Raw genomic sequence first — 17,132 nt, 5'->3', positions numbered from 1 at the left:
TGAGTGAGGGACAGCCCTCTCCCAGGTTGTCTGATGCACCTGGTGCTGTTACCAGAAATCCCAGGACACAGGTCCCTCTGCTCCCGCCTCCCCTCCCCCAAGAGACCGAGACATGAAGCTCTCTAAGGATTCAGACTGTTCACTGCTTTTATTTCGGAGGAATGTATACTGTGAGTCACTTGAAGGTAGACACAAAGCAGAATCGTGAAACTGGACTGCAGCCGCCCGGCACCAGGCTCTGCCTGGGCTCTTCCCCACTCTGCTCTTGGAGTCGCTGTCAAGACCCCAAAGCCAACAGAGTCCTTTCAACTTGGGTAAAGGAAATAGCTTCAAGCATCAACGATTTTTACAAGTGATTATTCAAAGATAATGCACAATAGCCACAGTTCAGACAAATCAACTACAAAAACCATTAAAGAAAGGAGGGAGGGGTCTTGCTTATTGAAACAAAGATCGGACAGAAGTGAACACGGGGACGCTCTGCCCAGGGTCCTGTGTGACTGCGAGGGGCGGGGCCTGGGGCGCGGGGGGCGGGGCCTGACACGGCTCAATTCCAGCAGGGGGTGGAGGGCAGGGGTGCCTCTCGCTTTCTTCTTACAGCAGAAACTGAATGTGACAAGTTTGCCAGACTAGATCCTGGGGGCGAGTGGGGCTCTGATCTCTTGAGAGCCCCTGGGCTCCCAGTGATGGGGTGGGGGACTGCTGAGTCAGATCTCTGCCAGAGATTCTAATGCCCAAGGCAGACCCAAGCTGCCAGACATCCTGAGGAACTGGTAGGTAGTCATCCTACAGCCGGGAGGACCTGTCCCCACACAGTGAGCACTGTCACTCCGCAGGTCAGCACTGAAGTCACGTGCCTTCAGCTAACACTCCAAGCTTGGCAGTATTCACAAAGCCCCCGCCCCTTCTCCCCCAGAGACAGGCCCCATTCCCCACCAGTTCCCTTGGGATGCTTCAGTGTCCCACGAAGACATCCTTAGTGTCTTTTTAAAAACCTGCATTATTATTTCGTTCAGTTTTTGGTCACAGGTACAGAAAGTAGCCAGAGAGATCAAAGTGCAAACACAGACATATCCACTACTGAAGAGGTGGGCAGACCAGGTGGGGGACCAGTCAGCAGTTTGTGGGTGGGAGGCAGAGTGTGGGAAATCATCTGCAGGCACTGGCTTGGCCCGTCCCAGAGCCACCTGACAAGACGTGGCCCTGGGATGGATGGAAAAGGCCGTCTGCATTTTAAATCTGTGCAACTGCACTTGAGAACCAATGACTCTGGCATTCCTTAGAAGAGCCCTAATTCTACTGGGTTTAGTCAACTTCCCTTGGATCAGTGCTGAGAAATATTGTGCTACACAGAACAATGATTTGTCCAGACATGATTTTTGCTCCATTCTTGCTAAGTCCTAACTATCTGAGCAGACGATTTACCCTCTAAGAATTGTCCTGAAGTTTTTCACACTAGTTTACTGGGGTCTATGGGCTTATGGGCTGATGGGAGATGGGCAATAGCCCAAGGAACGTCTGTCTGTGCCCCTGGTAGTGGTCTGTGTCACTCTGCAGGGGGGACCGCCTAGGGCGTGGGTAACTTCCTAGCCCCTCTCCTGGTTCTCAACTTCCTGCTGCCCCGGGAAGGGATGCACTTCATGAGCAGCGGCTTTTTCCTGGCTACGGTGCAGGTTCCCACTGCTGAGCAGGGTTCGCAGATTCCAATCCCACTTCCATTGGCACTGGAAGTCCATCACCCGTAGTCTTCAACTCCCGCCCTTGTAAATCCTTCACCTAACTCCCGAGGTCCACCTCTTTACCCTCCGGGGTGGGAGGAGAAACTCAGGGATCTCAGGTAGGAGTCTCAGAAGCCGGGGGTGGGGAACAGAGGGGCCTGTGGGACCCATAACCGGGATCCTTGGTCCCTGACACGGTTCACAGAGAACTGACTGGAACCTGATCAAGTCCAAGAGAGGTCAGTGTAGAAACACACCCACAAAAAGGACAGGGGAAACAGAGCTCAGGAGGAGGGCCACAGGGGCGGGGTGACTGCTTCTGCTCGGGGCGGAAAGGTGAACCCCTTTCTCTGCCTGTGGGTCTGGGCCTCTCACGTGAAGTGAGAGAAGGGGCCCGGCCAGATTCGGCCTAGAAACCCCAAAGAAAGCAGGATAAAGGGAACCCAAAGTCCTCAGTGTCTCTAATTATGGTTCCATTAAAAAAAAAAAAAAAGGTGGGGGTTACCCCCCCCTCGGCCAACGTGATGAGGAATGCCAGGACCCCCCTCCCCGCCAGCCCCCGGCCTCAGTCGTTGGGTACGGGGCACAGATAGAAGTTCTTCTCCTCCTGGGGTTTGCTTATCCAGTTCCCGTAGCCCATGTCCTTGAGGCTCTTTTTGAAGTAGTTCTTGTTTATCTCGTAGTCGCGCGCGGCTTTCTTGGCCTCGCCGTAGGAGAGCTTCAGTAAGTCCCTGCGGTACCGGAAGGAGCAGAGCTTCTTAAACTGCAGGAAAATGTTCTTTTTCGATACCCGCGACAGCTCATTCCGTGGCCTGGGGAACAAAGGCACTGGTCGTTCACCTGGGACACCGCGGTGGACCGGCCCTGGCTCTGGAGAGGATCCTGCTTGCCCTGCAGCCTCCCACTTCCTTACCCGTCCACGGTGCCCCTGGTACCATCCAGGATCTCCAGGTCGAAGCCGTCAGCCAGACACCAGTTGACGCTCGTCTCCTTCGTCTTCCCGGATTGCCTCTTGGAGTCATAGACACTGACTCGGCCAACCTAGGAGACCCAGGAGCGAAGAGAGAAAGGTGGACACCATTCAGGGCTAAGTCTGGGAGCAGGGACTCCCGAGTCATGGGAAGAGGGAGGTGGGCACGGTCTCCCTCGACTTAACATGGCGTGGTCACACGGGGCACACCCTGACTCAGGTCGTGTCAGCCGGAGGAGGAAAGCCCTCGGCCTCCAGAGCACCCAGCCACGGCTCCCTTGCCCATATTTTTGCTCTGCTGATGGGAATGCTTGAAAAGGGGAACAGGACAGGGGCACAGACCTTCGGGTGGTTGACGATAAAGGGGTATCGTAATCCAGCCTCAAACGCACTCCCGTCTCTTGTCACACGACAGCAGATAGCCCGGGTCAGGTGTCCTTGGCTGAAAAGGTACCCTGGGTAGAAAAAAAGAAAGTAAAAACAGAAACAAAACCCATTCGTCTGTGTTTTCACCAAAGCCGTGGAGAAGCTGAGGCCCCAGGGGGCTGGAAGGCATGAGGCAGAATTGTCAGGACAGGCAGCCCTGACGGGCAGGGCCTCTGACTGCGGCAGCGCAGGACACACAGGCGCATCAAATATTTAAGCACAAAACAGAATGTTTCGGGTAAGGCCAAGGACTGAGGAGAACAAGGAAAACCAGATGCTGCTGCTGCCATCTGCGCGTTTCTCTGACCCGTCTTGGAGAGTAGCCTGGCCCCCCTCCTGGGCCGACCTCCCGCTGTGCAGGCCAGCACCCCCTGCTGACCACGGAGCCCAGCTCACTGTGGAAGTGGGTTGACTGAAGCATGAAGTTTTCTGGGATTTGGGTGGAGGACAGGTGGGTTCCAACTCCCAAGGCAGGTCCCTTACCCAGTGTGACAGATTTGAGATACACAGGGTGTAGGAAGTGGGTCAGCAGTGCCCCTTGCAGGCCCAGCACGTTCCAGCGCAGGATTTTGTCACTACAGGACATGGTGCGGAGTCTCTCCCCGAGCCGGATGCCATCCCACGTAGGCACAATGTCACTGGACTCCACAGGGATCGTGCCTTCCCCTGTGTAAGACACTCGGGTCAGATCCACAGAGGCCCCCGACCACCCCCCAGCACAGGACTTGAGCTCCGGAGGCCGGCCACGGGCAGCTTGGCCCTTCATTCTTCAGGTGGCTCACAGTCCTGGAGGACGCGGCGGTCACTGTGCTGGGGGCTGGGAAACCCTGGGGAGCAGACCCCAGGGAGGTCCGTGCTGTCCGCGATGTCCACGGGGTGAGGGACAGAAAGGGAAAGGAGAGCACTAAGCAGATGCACCAAGGCGCAGGTGGGAACTCCAGTGGGAGAGCCGGGGGAGGACGGCACCACGAGCTCCTGGGCGGAGGAGGCAGGGAGCAGCTGGAGGGAGAAGATTCCTGACCCATTCAGACAGAGAGGGCAGCAGAAGCCACGGCCTGAGGCAGCGAGGGTTTCGGTGTCTCAGGGGCTGACGAAAGTGCAAGGGCACCAGAGAATCACCAAAGAGAAGAGCGGGCAGGCTGAGGCCGGAGGTGGACTTTAAGTAGAGACAGGGTCTTGCTGAGTTGTTCAGGGCCTCGCTAAGGCTGGTTTTAAACTCGTGATCCTCCTGCCTCAGCCACCGGAGCTGCTGGGATTGCAGGCGCGGTGGCCCAGCTCAGGTTCTGCCTTGTATCCAGGGCCGTGGGAGACCCTACGTGGTGCTTGCTTTTTTTAAATATCAGCTTTACTGAGATACAAGTCATACACTACAACTCGCCACCGAAAGCAAGCTGTTCTGTGGTTTTTGGCATTTCTAAGGTCATGCACCATGGGATTGTACATCGGCACGATTTTAGAACGTTCTGTCAACCCCAACCCGACCTCGGCTGGCTCTCACTGCCACCTCCCTGCATCCCCACTCTTCCGGCAGCCTCTCAGGCTCGTCCTGTCTTTGGAACTCATTTATTCTGGATACTTCATAGAAATGGAATCACACAACGTGATCCTTTGTGACTGGCTCTTTTCACTTAGTGTGACGTTTTCAGGGTGACCTCACTGTGGCTGGGTCAATGCCAAGGACAGTCCCTCGCATGGATGTGGCGGTTTTACTTTTCTGTCACGGCGGGGAGGGCGCTGGCCGTGTCCCCCGCCAGGCTGCTGTGAAGGCGCCTGAACTAGCTCTGGGTGGACCTGGGCTTTCACTTCCCTGGGGATAGCCCAGGAGGACTGCCGGGCCCCGTGGTGCTGTCCAGACCTCAGGGTGGCCAGCAGGGAACTGATGGGACCTGACTTGGGCTTGACAGTGACGCAGTCGACTGCTGAAGCATGAAGGGAGCAGGGGTGACCGGAGGAGACACCGGGGAAGGAGACGCTGGGGGACAGGCAGGAAGGCGCAAGGGGGCAGGAGGCCAGGTCCGAGGCCCCCAGATGGAGGGCGTGACTTTTCACTTCCGCCGCCCTCCCCCGTGACGAGTGGCGCACACGGTGGCGTGGCGCACTCGGGGGTCTGGCAGATCCTGTGTGCACTCACCATTCTCCACCTTGGTGCGCAGCTTGCCTTGTTTGGGGTTCTCAAAGACAGGGTAGTGGCGGGAGTCTGTGCTCTCCAGGGCGCGGTCACTGCAGGACTTGTCGAAGAGGGCGCCGTCTCCACACGGGGCGGTGCTGCAACACAGGGTGTGCGTCACCCACCCGCGCACATTCCCCTCCAGCTTCCCGGGTCCCTGGTGTGCTGCGGCCGGCGCTGGGATGCTTCCTGGGGCCCACCGGGGGTGCTGGAGGGGGCAGCTGTGTCTAGGACAGTCATCCTCCACCTGGGAATGTACCTCATGGTACCTCAGTGGCCGTGTGGCCTGTTGTGTGGGGTCAGATTCAGGGGCCGGCAGAGCAGGGGAAGCCCAGCCGGGAGCCCGCAGGGCACAGACCTGATGTACAGGTGGAACGAAACAGTCTTTTTTATCTGGAGCTTCTCTCCTCCCCGGGCAAGCTCAAATATACTGTCCTTCGCCGTCTGGGGGTTGTATTTCATCAACTCACTGTAGAGGAACCTGTAAAAGACGTGCAGTTAGGACGGCGGGCTGGATTCTGGTGGGAGCAGATGGGGCTTCGAGCTGACCCGTCTGAGCCCCAAGTGGGGACAAGTTTCCTGGTGCAGATCTTCTAGCTTCTCAGGTGGGAAGCTTCCCAGAGAGACTCAGCGTTCCATAAAGCACAGTGAGCCTCTCGGTCCGTTTCATTTCCGCCAAAGGCCCCTCGCTGTAGCGGCTGAGGGACTCCAGGGCAGAAGGACGGGCTCAAGGCTTCGGGAGGCAGCTGCCTCTCCCGGCTCCCATCACAGGTTAGAGAAAAGGCAACCCGGAGGAGGAAGCCGCAGCCACACGAGGTGCTGACGGGTCCTCGAGTGGAGAAGGAGGCGCCTCCTCCCCAAGGCCCCAGGACCCCAGTCACTTTCTTTTGAGAAACAGAAGACGGCAGAGCTGGCAGAAAAAGGACTTAGGACCAGGCTGGGGCTGGGAGGCAGAGGGTCACGGAGGGGACTGCTCTACGAGGGCTCAGATCACGGGCTAAACACGAAGGCCACCACTGCTGGGTGTCAGGAAGGCCTGGGCCCAAGCCACCGTGCCCAGGTGGGCGGGGCAGCCCGGCAGGTGCGCGCTCACCTGATGAAGCCTCTCCGGGAGATGATCTCCGCGTGACAGTCGTTGACGGTCTCTCCCTTGAGGCTGAGGGAGTCTCCTTTCACACAGCGATTCCCTGGCAAGGGTTGGGAGCAGACAGGGAAAGGTCAAAGGGGAAGGAGGGTGGAGTGGGTGGGCAGTCTGTCTTCAGGCTTGGGGAGAACAGCCTCCCACCTAGGGAGAAGGAGTCCACCCCCACCCTGAGCTGACTGCAGCTAAATGACACGCAGCTGTGTCCTTTACCCAAGTGCGCAGGACCACGGTGTTTCACAGTCTGGAATATTTGCATGGAGTCTGCTAGCTGAGCATCCCTAATTTGGAAATCTGAAGTGTTCCAAAATGCAAAGCTTTTTTTTGCAGGGGGGTTACTGGGGATTGAACCCGTGGGCACTTAGCCCCTGAGCCATGTCCCCAGCCCTTGGCAGTATTGTTTTAGAGGCAGGGTCTTGCTGTTGCTTAGGTCTGGCTCAGTTGCTGAAGCTGGCTCTGAATTCTCCATCATCCTGCCGCAGCCTCCCGGTGGGTGGCATTAAAGGCACCTTGGCACCTGGCCCAAATCCAGAGCTTTTTAGGATCCTTGTCAGGAAGAGGGGACGCGCTGCCTGTCCCCGGCCTTGGACTTGCTCACATGGACTCAGGGGAGGGTGAGGAAGACCTGCTTCCAGTCACTGAGAGGCTGGTGGCTCACCTGTCCCCAAGCTCACCACGACACCCATGTCCTCAGGGTCTTTCTTCATAATGATGGCGGCTAGGATCTTGCGGCCGAGCAGGGAGGGCTGGAAACTGTTTGTGAGGGCGTTGAAGCACCGGTGGCTCAGCATCGCTATCTGGTCGTGGAAGGTACTGCCAGTGAGAGGAAGCTGTGGGGACAGGGGGGTGTGAGGGTCATGCAGCCTCGCCCACGTCCACCATGCTTCCCAGTGGGCAGGGGGTCACGTGCTGATGGACTCGTGCATCACCTTTCTTTCCCCTTTCACATCTAGTGTCCCAGTTAGATGCTCTATTGAGGCTAGTAGCATAGCCAAGGGACAATTCACATGACAGCTAGTGACAAGCCAGCTCCACCCCCAAAACAAAAAGATAGCACCAAAAGTAGACGTCTTAACTGTCTTTGGCTGCGCTTCTGGGGACCTGGAGAGGAGGAGCATAGTTCTTCTGAGACTGGCCCCTGTCACTGGGGTTACCTCTGTGAAACCCATGCGCTCCGCCTTCTCGCTCTCCCCAATCAGGACGCGGAGGGCCGCGTCGGCGGCTTCCTGCTTGCCTTGCTTCTTGCTGTGCGCGCAGACGGCTGGGAACCAGCGGCCCCCGACTTTCGCTTGGTAAATGAACCTTTGGAACAAGAAGCAGGACACAGACAAACCAAGACTTGGACGCTGTGGCAGAGAGGGCTGCGCTGGCTTTCAGCGTGGCCCGTCTCGCAGACAGATGGACTCGTCCATTCTGACAGATGTTACTAAGGCAGCATGATTTTTGCTAGCTCCAGATGTCCCGTGGACGACCATGAGTGTTTTCTCTACACTGATTCTTTAAAAATGCACACACACTGTATATATATATATATAAAAAGAAGTTAACTTTTAGGGGCTGGGACTGTGGCTCAGCGGTATAGCGCTCGCCTAGCACGGGCGAGACCCGGTTCGATCCTCAGCACCACATTAAAAAATAAAGGCATTGTGTTGTGTCCATCTACACCTAAAAAATAAATATTAAAAAAAAAAATACACACTTTTTTTTGCGGGGGGGGGGGGGTGCTGGGGGTACTGGGGATCCAACCCAGGGCCACTCCACCACTGAGCTACATCCTGGTCTGTTCTACTTTTTATTTTGAGCTAAGCTGCCCAGGCTGGCTTTGAACTTGTGATCCTTTTGCCTCAGCCTCCTGAGTGGATGGGATTACGTGTGCCATTGTGCTCGACACACTTAAAAAGGAAATTTCACAGTGCTCAAAGGGAACACCAGTGCCATTTGCCATAAATTGAAGGTGGCTATAAAGCCGAATGTGATAAAATCATAAGACTAATTCCGACTAGATACTGTACTATTATCTGCAAAGACTCCAGCCAGGCCTGCCTCTACTAGAAAGGAAGATTAGGGAGTAATAAGAGGGTTTAAAGAACTACTAACACGAAGTTTAGACTGTCTTCTTAAGCAGAAATGAGAAGCAAAGATCTCTCTCCCCACTTGAATCACTTACTTAACACTGTCTGATTCTCAAGCACCCAATCCCACTGTCTCCTCCACTCCTGACCACCTCACCAAGGTCAGCCCGGAGAGAGCGTGTCCACAAGCACCGCATTAGGCGGGGAGCCAAGCCTTCTTGGGGAGTCACCTGTGGATTCCTGGAGGGCCCAAGATGAAGAGTGGGGCAGGGACGTGGACCTGGGCTGGGCCCTGGGCTCTGATGACAGAGGAGGCACGAGCCAGCAGGCAGCGGCCCCCACGCTTCCTGGGGATTTCCGCCATCCCAGAGGGAGAGCATGACCGAGCAGAGCAGCCTGGAGACCCAGCAGACAAGTGTCAAGCCCCCAGCTTTCAACCAGATCTGAATCCACTGCTTGGAAACAGCTTGGATAACCCCACTGGGCAGCACAGAGGCTGCGGCTGCGGAAGAAACTGGTCTCCATGTTCAGGCACACTGACAGTCCCACTCTTCTTTGGTTGTCCTAAGCAGTGGTCCCTCCTGGCCCGAGGGCCAAGTTCAGAATGAGAGAGACTGAGGCATGAAGAGAGGTTGGGGAGTTGGGAACGAACTGCCAGGGGTTCAGGAGGATCTCATGACTGTTCTGCCTTTGAAAAGAATATGAACTCGGGCTGGGGCTGGGGCTGGGGCTGGGGCTAGGGCAGTGGTAAAGTGCTCCCTGAGCACGTGTGAGGCCCTGGGTTCGATCCTCAGCACTACATGAAAATAAATAAATAAAATAAAGGTATCGTGTCTGACTACTTCTAAAAAATACTAACTCTTAGACATAGTTTTATAGGTGTGACACCGCATACATACATGCACACGTGTATATATACATATGTGTACATGTCTATGCGCACGCACACCTATGAGAATGACTGAGTTTGTTAATTATGTAATTTCAATCCTTTGGAGTTGTGCTATCCACTATGGTAGCCACACGAGGGTATTAATCAAAACTAAATATAATAATTCAGTCCCTCGATCAAGCTTGCCACTTTTAAGTGCTCAATAACCTCATGTGGCTGGTGGTTAGCCTTTTAGCATGGGTGACTGTCCTGAGAGGCCTGGCTGTGAAGGAGCGGAGACCCAGGGTATTCCCGGAGGGAGACCCAGGTCCAGGGAAGGTGTCCACAGGTCGGCCGTGTCTCCAGGCTGATGGCAAGGAGCACTGATGACGAGGGGAGATGACGGAAGCAGAAGCCCCAGAACAGACAAGAGGGAGGGCAGGACTCAAGGGAAGGCGGAAGGCGCTGCCCCTGTGCCTAGGGGTAGAGCGAGGCTCGGAGGAGGGAGGGAGGTCAGGGGGTAAGCAGGCCTCTGTTACATGATGACTGCGGTTTCCCGAAGTGGGATGTAAGAGGACCAGTTCAGAGCGAGGACCGGGGTGTTGGTGGGACTCAGAGGCAAAGGTCCCAAGTGGTCCTCCCAGAGTGGCACAGGAAATCTGGTAGACAAAAGCTGGGAAAGCAGGCCAAAGTGTGGGACAGAAAAAGTGGCCCTTGAGACCTGCAGTGGCCTCCAGGGCTCTGTGGTAAAGGCACTGACCTCCAGGCCAGCCCCAGGGGCCATCAGGGGGCCTCTCTCCTCGTCCACACCGGGCTTCCCTCCTGCCCTCTGCTCACCGCTGGCCTCCCCGTCTCTGGACCAGCCCTGCTCTCCTCCCACCACAGGACGGTGAGACAGCCACCTCCAGGGTCCACGGGACACTGGCCCCAGGACCTCGGCAGAACCGAGATCTGAGGCTGCTCAAGTCCCTGGGCGTCCTCCCAGGTCACTGACCCCAGCTGACACAAGGTAAGCGCTGTGGGAGCAGGTGCCACACTGCCCAGTGCAGGGAGGGTGACAGGAAGTGGAAGTCGGGCTGAGGTTAGTACAGAGACAGACTCGAGTTACACAATCAACAGATTTAAAAACATCCATTCCACACTTGGTTGAACAGATGCGTGCAGAACCCGTGGATACGGAAAGCCAACTGTACTCTATCCTTTGCCTGGAACCTTCTTCTGGGTTACCCTTAGGGCCTCATTTCTTTGGGGGATCATTTCTTTGGGGGCCTTCCCGCTCCCTAACTCTAGTCCTACCTCCACAGATCCTCACTGCCCTCTGAGCGCCAGCTCTCTGTGACCCCCAGGAGACCCAAGATCTCATACTTCCATGGGTGACCGCTGGTCACCATTTGGCTCCTATTCTAGCAGAAGGACCTCTGTAGGTATGTGTTGAGGGAAGACCGCAGAGAGACCAGATGTGATCCAGGTGAGAGAATGCTACACCAGAGGCAGGAAGAGGAGCAGGAGACTTGGGACAGAAGGCAGTGAGGGGCAAGAGGAAAAGGTGACCCTTGGGTTTTGGGCTTGAACAGCTGGATAGATATGCAGTAAGACGGGAAACACCTGATATTCACTAAGATGGGAAAGGCTGAGGGACGGAGGTTAAGTGTTGAGAGCCACAGCCAAAGGGGCCCCAGCAAACTTCCAGCTGCCAGCAAGCTTCAGACTGCCCCAGCAACATCTAGCTGATTGGCTCCTCTGCGGTGATGTTCATTGGGCTGTTTCCCTGCCCTTCAGACTGCCAGCTGATGATTGGCTCACAGCTGCCCCAGCAACATCTAGCTGATTGGCTCCTCCACGGAGCTGCTCATTGGGTGACTTCTTTGGCTCTGCCCACGCAACCCAGCCAATCAGCCTCAAGAGGAGGAGGATTGTGGGAGGTTGAGAGGCTGGTGTGGGGGAGAGAGGCTTGTGGAAGCCGGTGGTGGCAGTTGGGCTCTGAGGGTTTTTCCCTGGAGCTGTTTTGTTTGGCGTTTGTAGTTCTAAAAATAAAGTTAGTTTCTTTTTGACAAGTGGCTCCTGATTTGTGCCAAGCCAGACTTCGGCATTTGGTGGCTCGCACGGGGAGCAACTGAGGGTAAGTAAACTGCTCGCCCCTGAGGGCAGGGCGAGAGGATGGGGAGCCATTCTAAGTCTCCTCTTTTGTTTTGCTTCGTTTTTGTTTTAACTTTCCTGTCCCTGGAGATGAGTAAGAGGGAAGAAAAACCACTCACATCTGAGGAAAAACTATTTGCGTTTGAGGAACAGATAGGGAGAAAGGACGGATACATATGTCAGGAGGATAGAAAGGCTGTTATAATGATTTTGTGTGGTTCCCTTTTTATTGGATTCTGTCTCGGTTTTGTTTGGCGTCATCTTGTTGGGTTGTATTATAGTAGAAATACGGGATCAGCAATTAGTAAAAAACAAACCGAAAGAGTGTTAAGTAAATTGTTAGAGGAAGGAAGCTTCCCAGTAAAACCAAGAGCAGTCAGGGCATACGTTGATGTAATACAAGAATATAGCCCATGGCTTTTTAAGGAGGGGTTGTTAGATATATCACAATGGAACCATCATGGTGAAGATTTAAAAAGAATAGAAAAGAACAACCCGGGGACTCTGCCAGTTGGCACATTGTCATTGTGGACGTTGGTATCTAGTTTGCTTAGTCCAAAGCCTTCAGTTCAGACAGAGGTAGAGGAAGAAGAAGACATATTGATTCAAGTAGAAGAGGAAGTCTCTCAAGTTAGTCAGACAGAGGAAAAGATTCAAGTAAAAGCTCGAGCTAGTCAGAAAGAGGAAAAGATTCAAGTAAAAGAGAAGGTCTTTCGAGATAGTGAGACAGAGGAAGGAAGTTTAGAGCAGAAAAATCTATCAGGGGAAAAGTTAAAACAGGTGACTGCTAATAAGACCCTTTTGTTAGAGAGCGTAAGTGTCCAACCAACAGCACCGCCTCTACAGGAGACTGCTACTAACAGCATTCTATCACCAGAGGGCGTAAGTGTTCAACCAACAGCGCCACCTCTACAGGAGACTGCTACTAACAGCACTCTATCACCAGAGGGCATAAGTGTCCAATCAACAGCACCACCTCCATATGCTAAGAGACTCCCAACCCCCGCAGTTGATAGTTTGGATCCTGAGACAGGATCTCAAGTATGCCCTGTATTTGAGGTAGGAGGGCAGCGAACTTACCAGGGTTTAAATTTCAAATCAGTGAAGGAGCTAAAAGAGGCTGTAGCAACCTATGGTCCTCAAGCACCCTTCACTGTAAGCTTGGTCGAATCCATTACCAACTTAAGCATGACGCCAGCAGATTGGGCTAGTTTGTGTAAAGCTGTGCTAAATGGAGGACAATACCTGTTATGGAAGGTTGCCAATGAGGAATTTTGCAAGGAGACGGCTAGTCGAAATGCAGCAGCTGGTTATCCTCAGAGAAATCTAGATATGTTGTTAGGAAAGGGACCTTATGAGGATCGGCAGCAACAACTTGCATATGATCCTGGTGTATATTTACAAATTGCTGTAGATGCAGTTAGGGCATGGAAGTCTTTACAAGAACCTGGAGGTTTACAAGGTCAATTATCTAAGATAATACAAGGAGCTAATGAACCTTACGCTGAATTTGTAGATAGGCTTATTCAAACAGCTACCAGAGTTTTTGGGAATACAGAACAAGCAATGCCATTTATAAAACAACTGGCTTATGACCAAGCGAATCGTTGGTGTAGAGATATCATTAGACCATGGAAACATGAAGATTTAAACACATATATTAAATTATGTAGAGACATTAATGAACAAGGGCAAATTGTGGCAGCTGCAGTAAAACAAGCTTTAGATGCCAGAGACATTAATGAACAAGGGCAAATTGTGGCAGCTGCAGTAAAACAGGCTTTAGATGCCAGAGACATTAATGAACAAGGGCAAATTGTGGCAGCTGCAGTAAAACAGGTTTTAGATGCCAGAGACATTAATGAACAAGGGCAAATTGTGGCAGCTGCAGTAAAACAGGCTTTAGATGCCAGGCCAAGAACATGCTACAATTGTCAACAAACAGGACATTTTAAAAGGAATTGCCCCATAGGAGGAGGGTTTAACAAAACTAGGTATCAAACAAGTAGAATACCGGGTATTTGCCCACGATGCCGTAGAGGGAGACATTGGGCTAATGAATGCCGTTCTCAAACCACCATAGAGGGTACTCCATTATATTGGGCTAATGAATACCATCCTCAAACCACCATAGAGGGTACTCCATTATCAAAAAACGAACAAGGACAAGGTGTTTATCCACAATATCGTGGACAAAGGCATCGGGCTCCGTTGCCAAAAAATGGACAGGGGGCCCCAATGCTCCGGGGCCCCAAACCACAAATATACGGAGCACTGGAGGAACCCAGCAACCCCAGCAACCCCATCAGGGTAGTGCCCAGCACATCAGATCCCTCATCAGACAAACCAGAGGGAGCGCAGGGTTGGACATCTGCGCCTCCACCAAATCAGTACTAACTCCAGAGATGGGAGTTCAAATCATTCCCACAGGGGTAAAAGGACCTCTTCCCAAAGGAACAGTAGGCTTATTATTGGGACGCAGCTCTTCTACTCTAAAAGGACTTTTGATAAGTCCTGGGGTAATTGATTCCAATTATGAAGGTGAAATAAAAATTATAGCCAGTTCTCCAAAGGGTATATCAGTAATTTCACCAGGAGATAGAATAGCACAGTTACTAATAATACCAAGCCTACATGATAAATTTTCCAGTCATGTTGTAGAAAGAGGTTCCAAGGGATTAGGCTCCACAGGTGTAGATTGGGCTATGCTTTCTTTAAATTTAGATTCTCGCCCCATGCTAAAACTAAATATTCAAGGACATGAATTTAATGGGCTATTGGATACAGGTGCAGATCTTAGCATCATCTCTCGTCAAGAATGGCCAAAACATTGGCCATTACAACAAGCCACTCAATCGCTTCGAGGCCTAGGAGTGGCGACTAATCCCGATAGAAGTGCAATGCTATTAGATTGGAAGGATCCTGAAGGATGTGAAGGAACTATACAGCCATATGTATTGGATCATCTTCCCGTAAATTTATGGGGACGAGATGTCTTAGATCAATTAGGTTTGACATTAACAAATAATATCAATCAAAATGCACCCACTATTATGGCTAGACAAGGTTTTAGGAAAGGAAAAAGATTAGAAAGACAAGAACAATGTATAGCAGCACCAATACAAATAGATCAAAGAACAGACAGACATGGGTTGGATTTTCACAAAGGGCCACTGAGACAATAAAAATTACATGGAAATCAGAAAGACCAGTATGGGTTCCTCAGTGGCCCTTGACTAAAGAAAAGACACAAGTAGCCCATGATCTGGTCAAACAACAATTAGCGGAAGGACATATACAACCTTCTGTATCTCCCCATAATACTCCCATTTTTGTCATCAAAAAGAAATCTGGTAAATGGAGATTACTGCAAGATTTAAGAGCCATTAACAATGAAATGGTCATTATGGGACCTGCTCAATCGGGGATTCCTCAATTGTCTGCTTTGCCAAAAACTTGGTATGTTTTAGTTATAGATATTAAAGATTGTTTTTTTTCAATTCCAATTCATCCTGAGGATAGTCCACGTTTTGCATTTACTATCCCTGCACTAAATCATGAAGGTCCTGATCAGAGATATGAATGGAAAGTACTCCCTCAAGGGATGGCTAACAGCCCAACTATGTGTCAAATTTATGTTAACAAAGTAATCCAGCCACTTAGAAATCAAAATCCTGAACTACAAATATTTCACTATATGGATGATGTGTTATTGGCACACAAAGCTAAAAACACATTGCTAGAATGTTATGCCACACTTACAAACTTATTAAAAAATTATAATCTAGAGATAGCAATAGATAAAGTACAATTAAATTTTCCAATTAATTATTTAGGAGTTCTATTATCCTCAACCATGGTCCGTCCACCAAAAATTCAAATACGAGTAGATCAACTCAAATCACTTAATGACTTTCAAAAGTTATTAGGAGACATAAATTGGATAAGGCCTTATCTAGGTATTCCAACAGGAGAATTGGGACCTTTATTTGATATCCTAAAAGGTCCATCAGATCCAAATTCACCCCGAATGTTAACGCCTGAAGCAAGAAAGGCATTAAAAATCATTGAAACATATATGGAAAATATGCATTTGGATAGAATTGATATAAGTTTGCCTTTATTATTTATTGTACTACCAACAAAATATATTCCTACAGGAGTATTTTGGCAAGAAGGTCCATTATTATGGATACATTTATCTTATTCTCCTAACACTATTCTTACTAGGTATCCTGAGGCTGTAGGACAATTAATACTCAAAGGAATAAAAACAGCAAAGGCAGTGTTTGGAATTTCTCCCCATAAAATTATTACTCCATATACTATGAATCAAATTGATGAATTAGCTAATGAGTTAAATACTTGGGCAATAATAATGTGCAAATCTAATGTTTCATTTGATAACCACTTACCATCTAATCCTTTATTGTCTTTTTGGTCATTGCATCCTGTAATTTTTCCAAAAATGACAAGAAAAACACCTATCATGAATGCTCCAAATATATTCACTGATGGGTCAAATAATGGTACAGCAGCAATAGTTACACCTGATCAAACTTTTACATTTTTAGTACCCAAACAATCAGCTCAAAAGGTAGAGCTTAATGCAGTATTACAAACTTTTGTGATGTTTAAAGATTCTGTATTTAATTTATTTTCTGATAGCCAGTATATAGTTAATGCTATAGTATCCCTTGAAGATGCTGGTAGAATTTCCCCTTCTTCTACTGTTTTCTCTTTGTTTTCCACTATACAAAGTTTAATCTGGGACAGAAAAGATCCATTCTTTATAGGACATATCAGGGCACATACAGGATTGCCTGGAGCCCTTAGTTTGGGCAATGATTTAGCAGATAAAACTACACGTGACATACATATTTTCTCTATACTAGAAGAAGCTATAAATTTTCATGAAAGATTCCATGTCAATGCTAATACTTTACAAAAGCGTTTTAAAATAACTAAGGAACAAGCTAGACAAATAATAAAACAATGTCAAAATTGTGTGACCTTTTTACCACAAGTTAATCTTGGAGTCAATCCTAGAGGATTGATGCCTAACCATATTTGGCAGATGGACGTCACACACTTGCCAGAATTTGGAAAATTAAAATATTTGCATGTTACAGTTGATACTTCTTCTGGATTTTTGATGGGCTCCCTTCATGCCGGTGAAAAAACTAAAGATGTTATAGCTCATTGCTTACAAAATTTTGCCACTGTGGGCATTCCAAAACAGTTAAAAACAGATAATGCCCCTGGTTATACGTCTACTTCTTTTAAACAATTTTGCTCATCATTTGGCATTACTCATATAACAGGAATCCCATACAATCCACAGGGTCAAGGCATAGTTGAAAGAGCTCATCAAACTATTAAAATGTACTTATTAAAGCAAAAAGATGGAATTGGGAAGGGGTATATATTCCCCAAAGATAAACTTAAAATAACCCTTTTTACTCTAAACTTTTTAAATTTGGATTCATTAGGACTTAGTGCTGCAGAAAGGCATATGTGTCCAAAAAATGTACATAAGCCTAAGGTACTTTGGAAAGATATTCTAACAGGACAATGGAAAGGTCCTGACCCAGTAATTGTCTGGAATCGGGGGTCTGTTTGTGTGTTTCC

At 50.3% G+C, this 17,132-nt stretch overlaps 1 protein-coding gene across 3 annotated transcripts in view; it reads right to left on the bottom strand.

The window, feature by feature from the left end:
* Positions 1-123: 123 nt before the first annotated feature.
* The window catches only part of Adar (adenosine deaminase RNA specific), a 55,839-nt gene continuing 38,830 nt past the window's right edge, over positions 124-17,132 (bottom strand). For 2 of the 3 annotated variants that reach the window (XM_078027474.1, XM_078027472.1), the window contains exons 7-15: positions 7,499-7,724; positions 7,081-7,252; positions 6,375-6,468; positions 5,640-5,762; positions 5,246-5,379; positions 3,598-3,780; positions 3,031-3,143; positions 2,632-2,759; positions 124-2,530 (exon numbers count right to left, since the gene is read on the bottom strand). In XM_078027474.1, the coding sequence (XP_077883600.1) occupies positions 2,284-2,530; positions 2,632-2,759; positions 3,031-3,143; positions 3,598-3,780; positions 5,246-5,379; positions 5,640-5,762; positions 6,375-6,468; positions 7,081-7,252; positions 7,499-7,724 (1,420 nt within the window). In that variant the 3' untranslated portion in view covers positions 124-2,283. The remainder of the gene's footprint in view (positions 2,531-2,631; positions 2,760-3,030; positions 3,144-3,597; positions 3,781-5,245; positions 5,380-5,639; positions 5,763-6,374; positions 6,469-7,080; positions 7,253-7,498; positions 7,725-17,132) is intronic. The other variant, XM_078027473.1, reaches the window with a different exon arrangement.

Source organism: Ictidomys tridecemlineatus, chromosome 11 (assembly GCF_052094955.1).
Source record: "Ictidomys tridecemlineatus isolate mIctTri1 chromosome 11, mIctTri1.hap1, whole genome shotgun sequence".
NCBI classification, from domain to species: domain Eukaryota; kingdom Metazoa; phylum Chordata; class Mammalia; order Rodentia; family Sciuridae; genus Ictidomys; species Ictidomys tridecemlineatus.
Note: the sequence above shows the minus strand (reverse complement) of the source record. Positions and strands in the feature narration are given on the sequence as shown.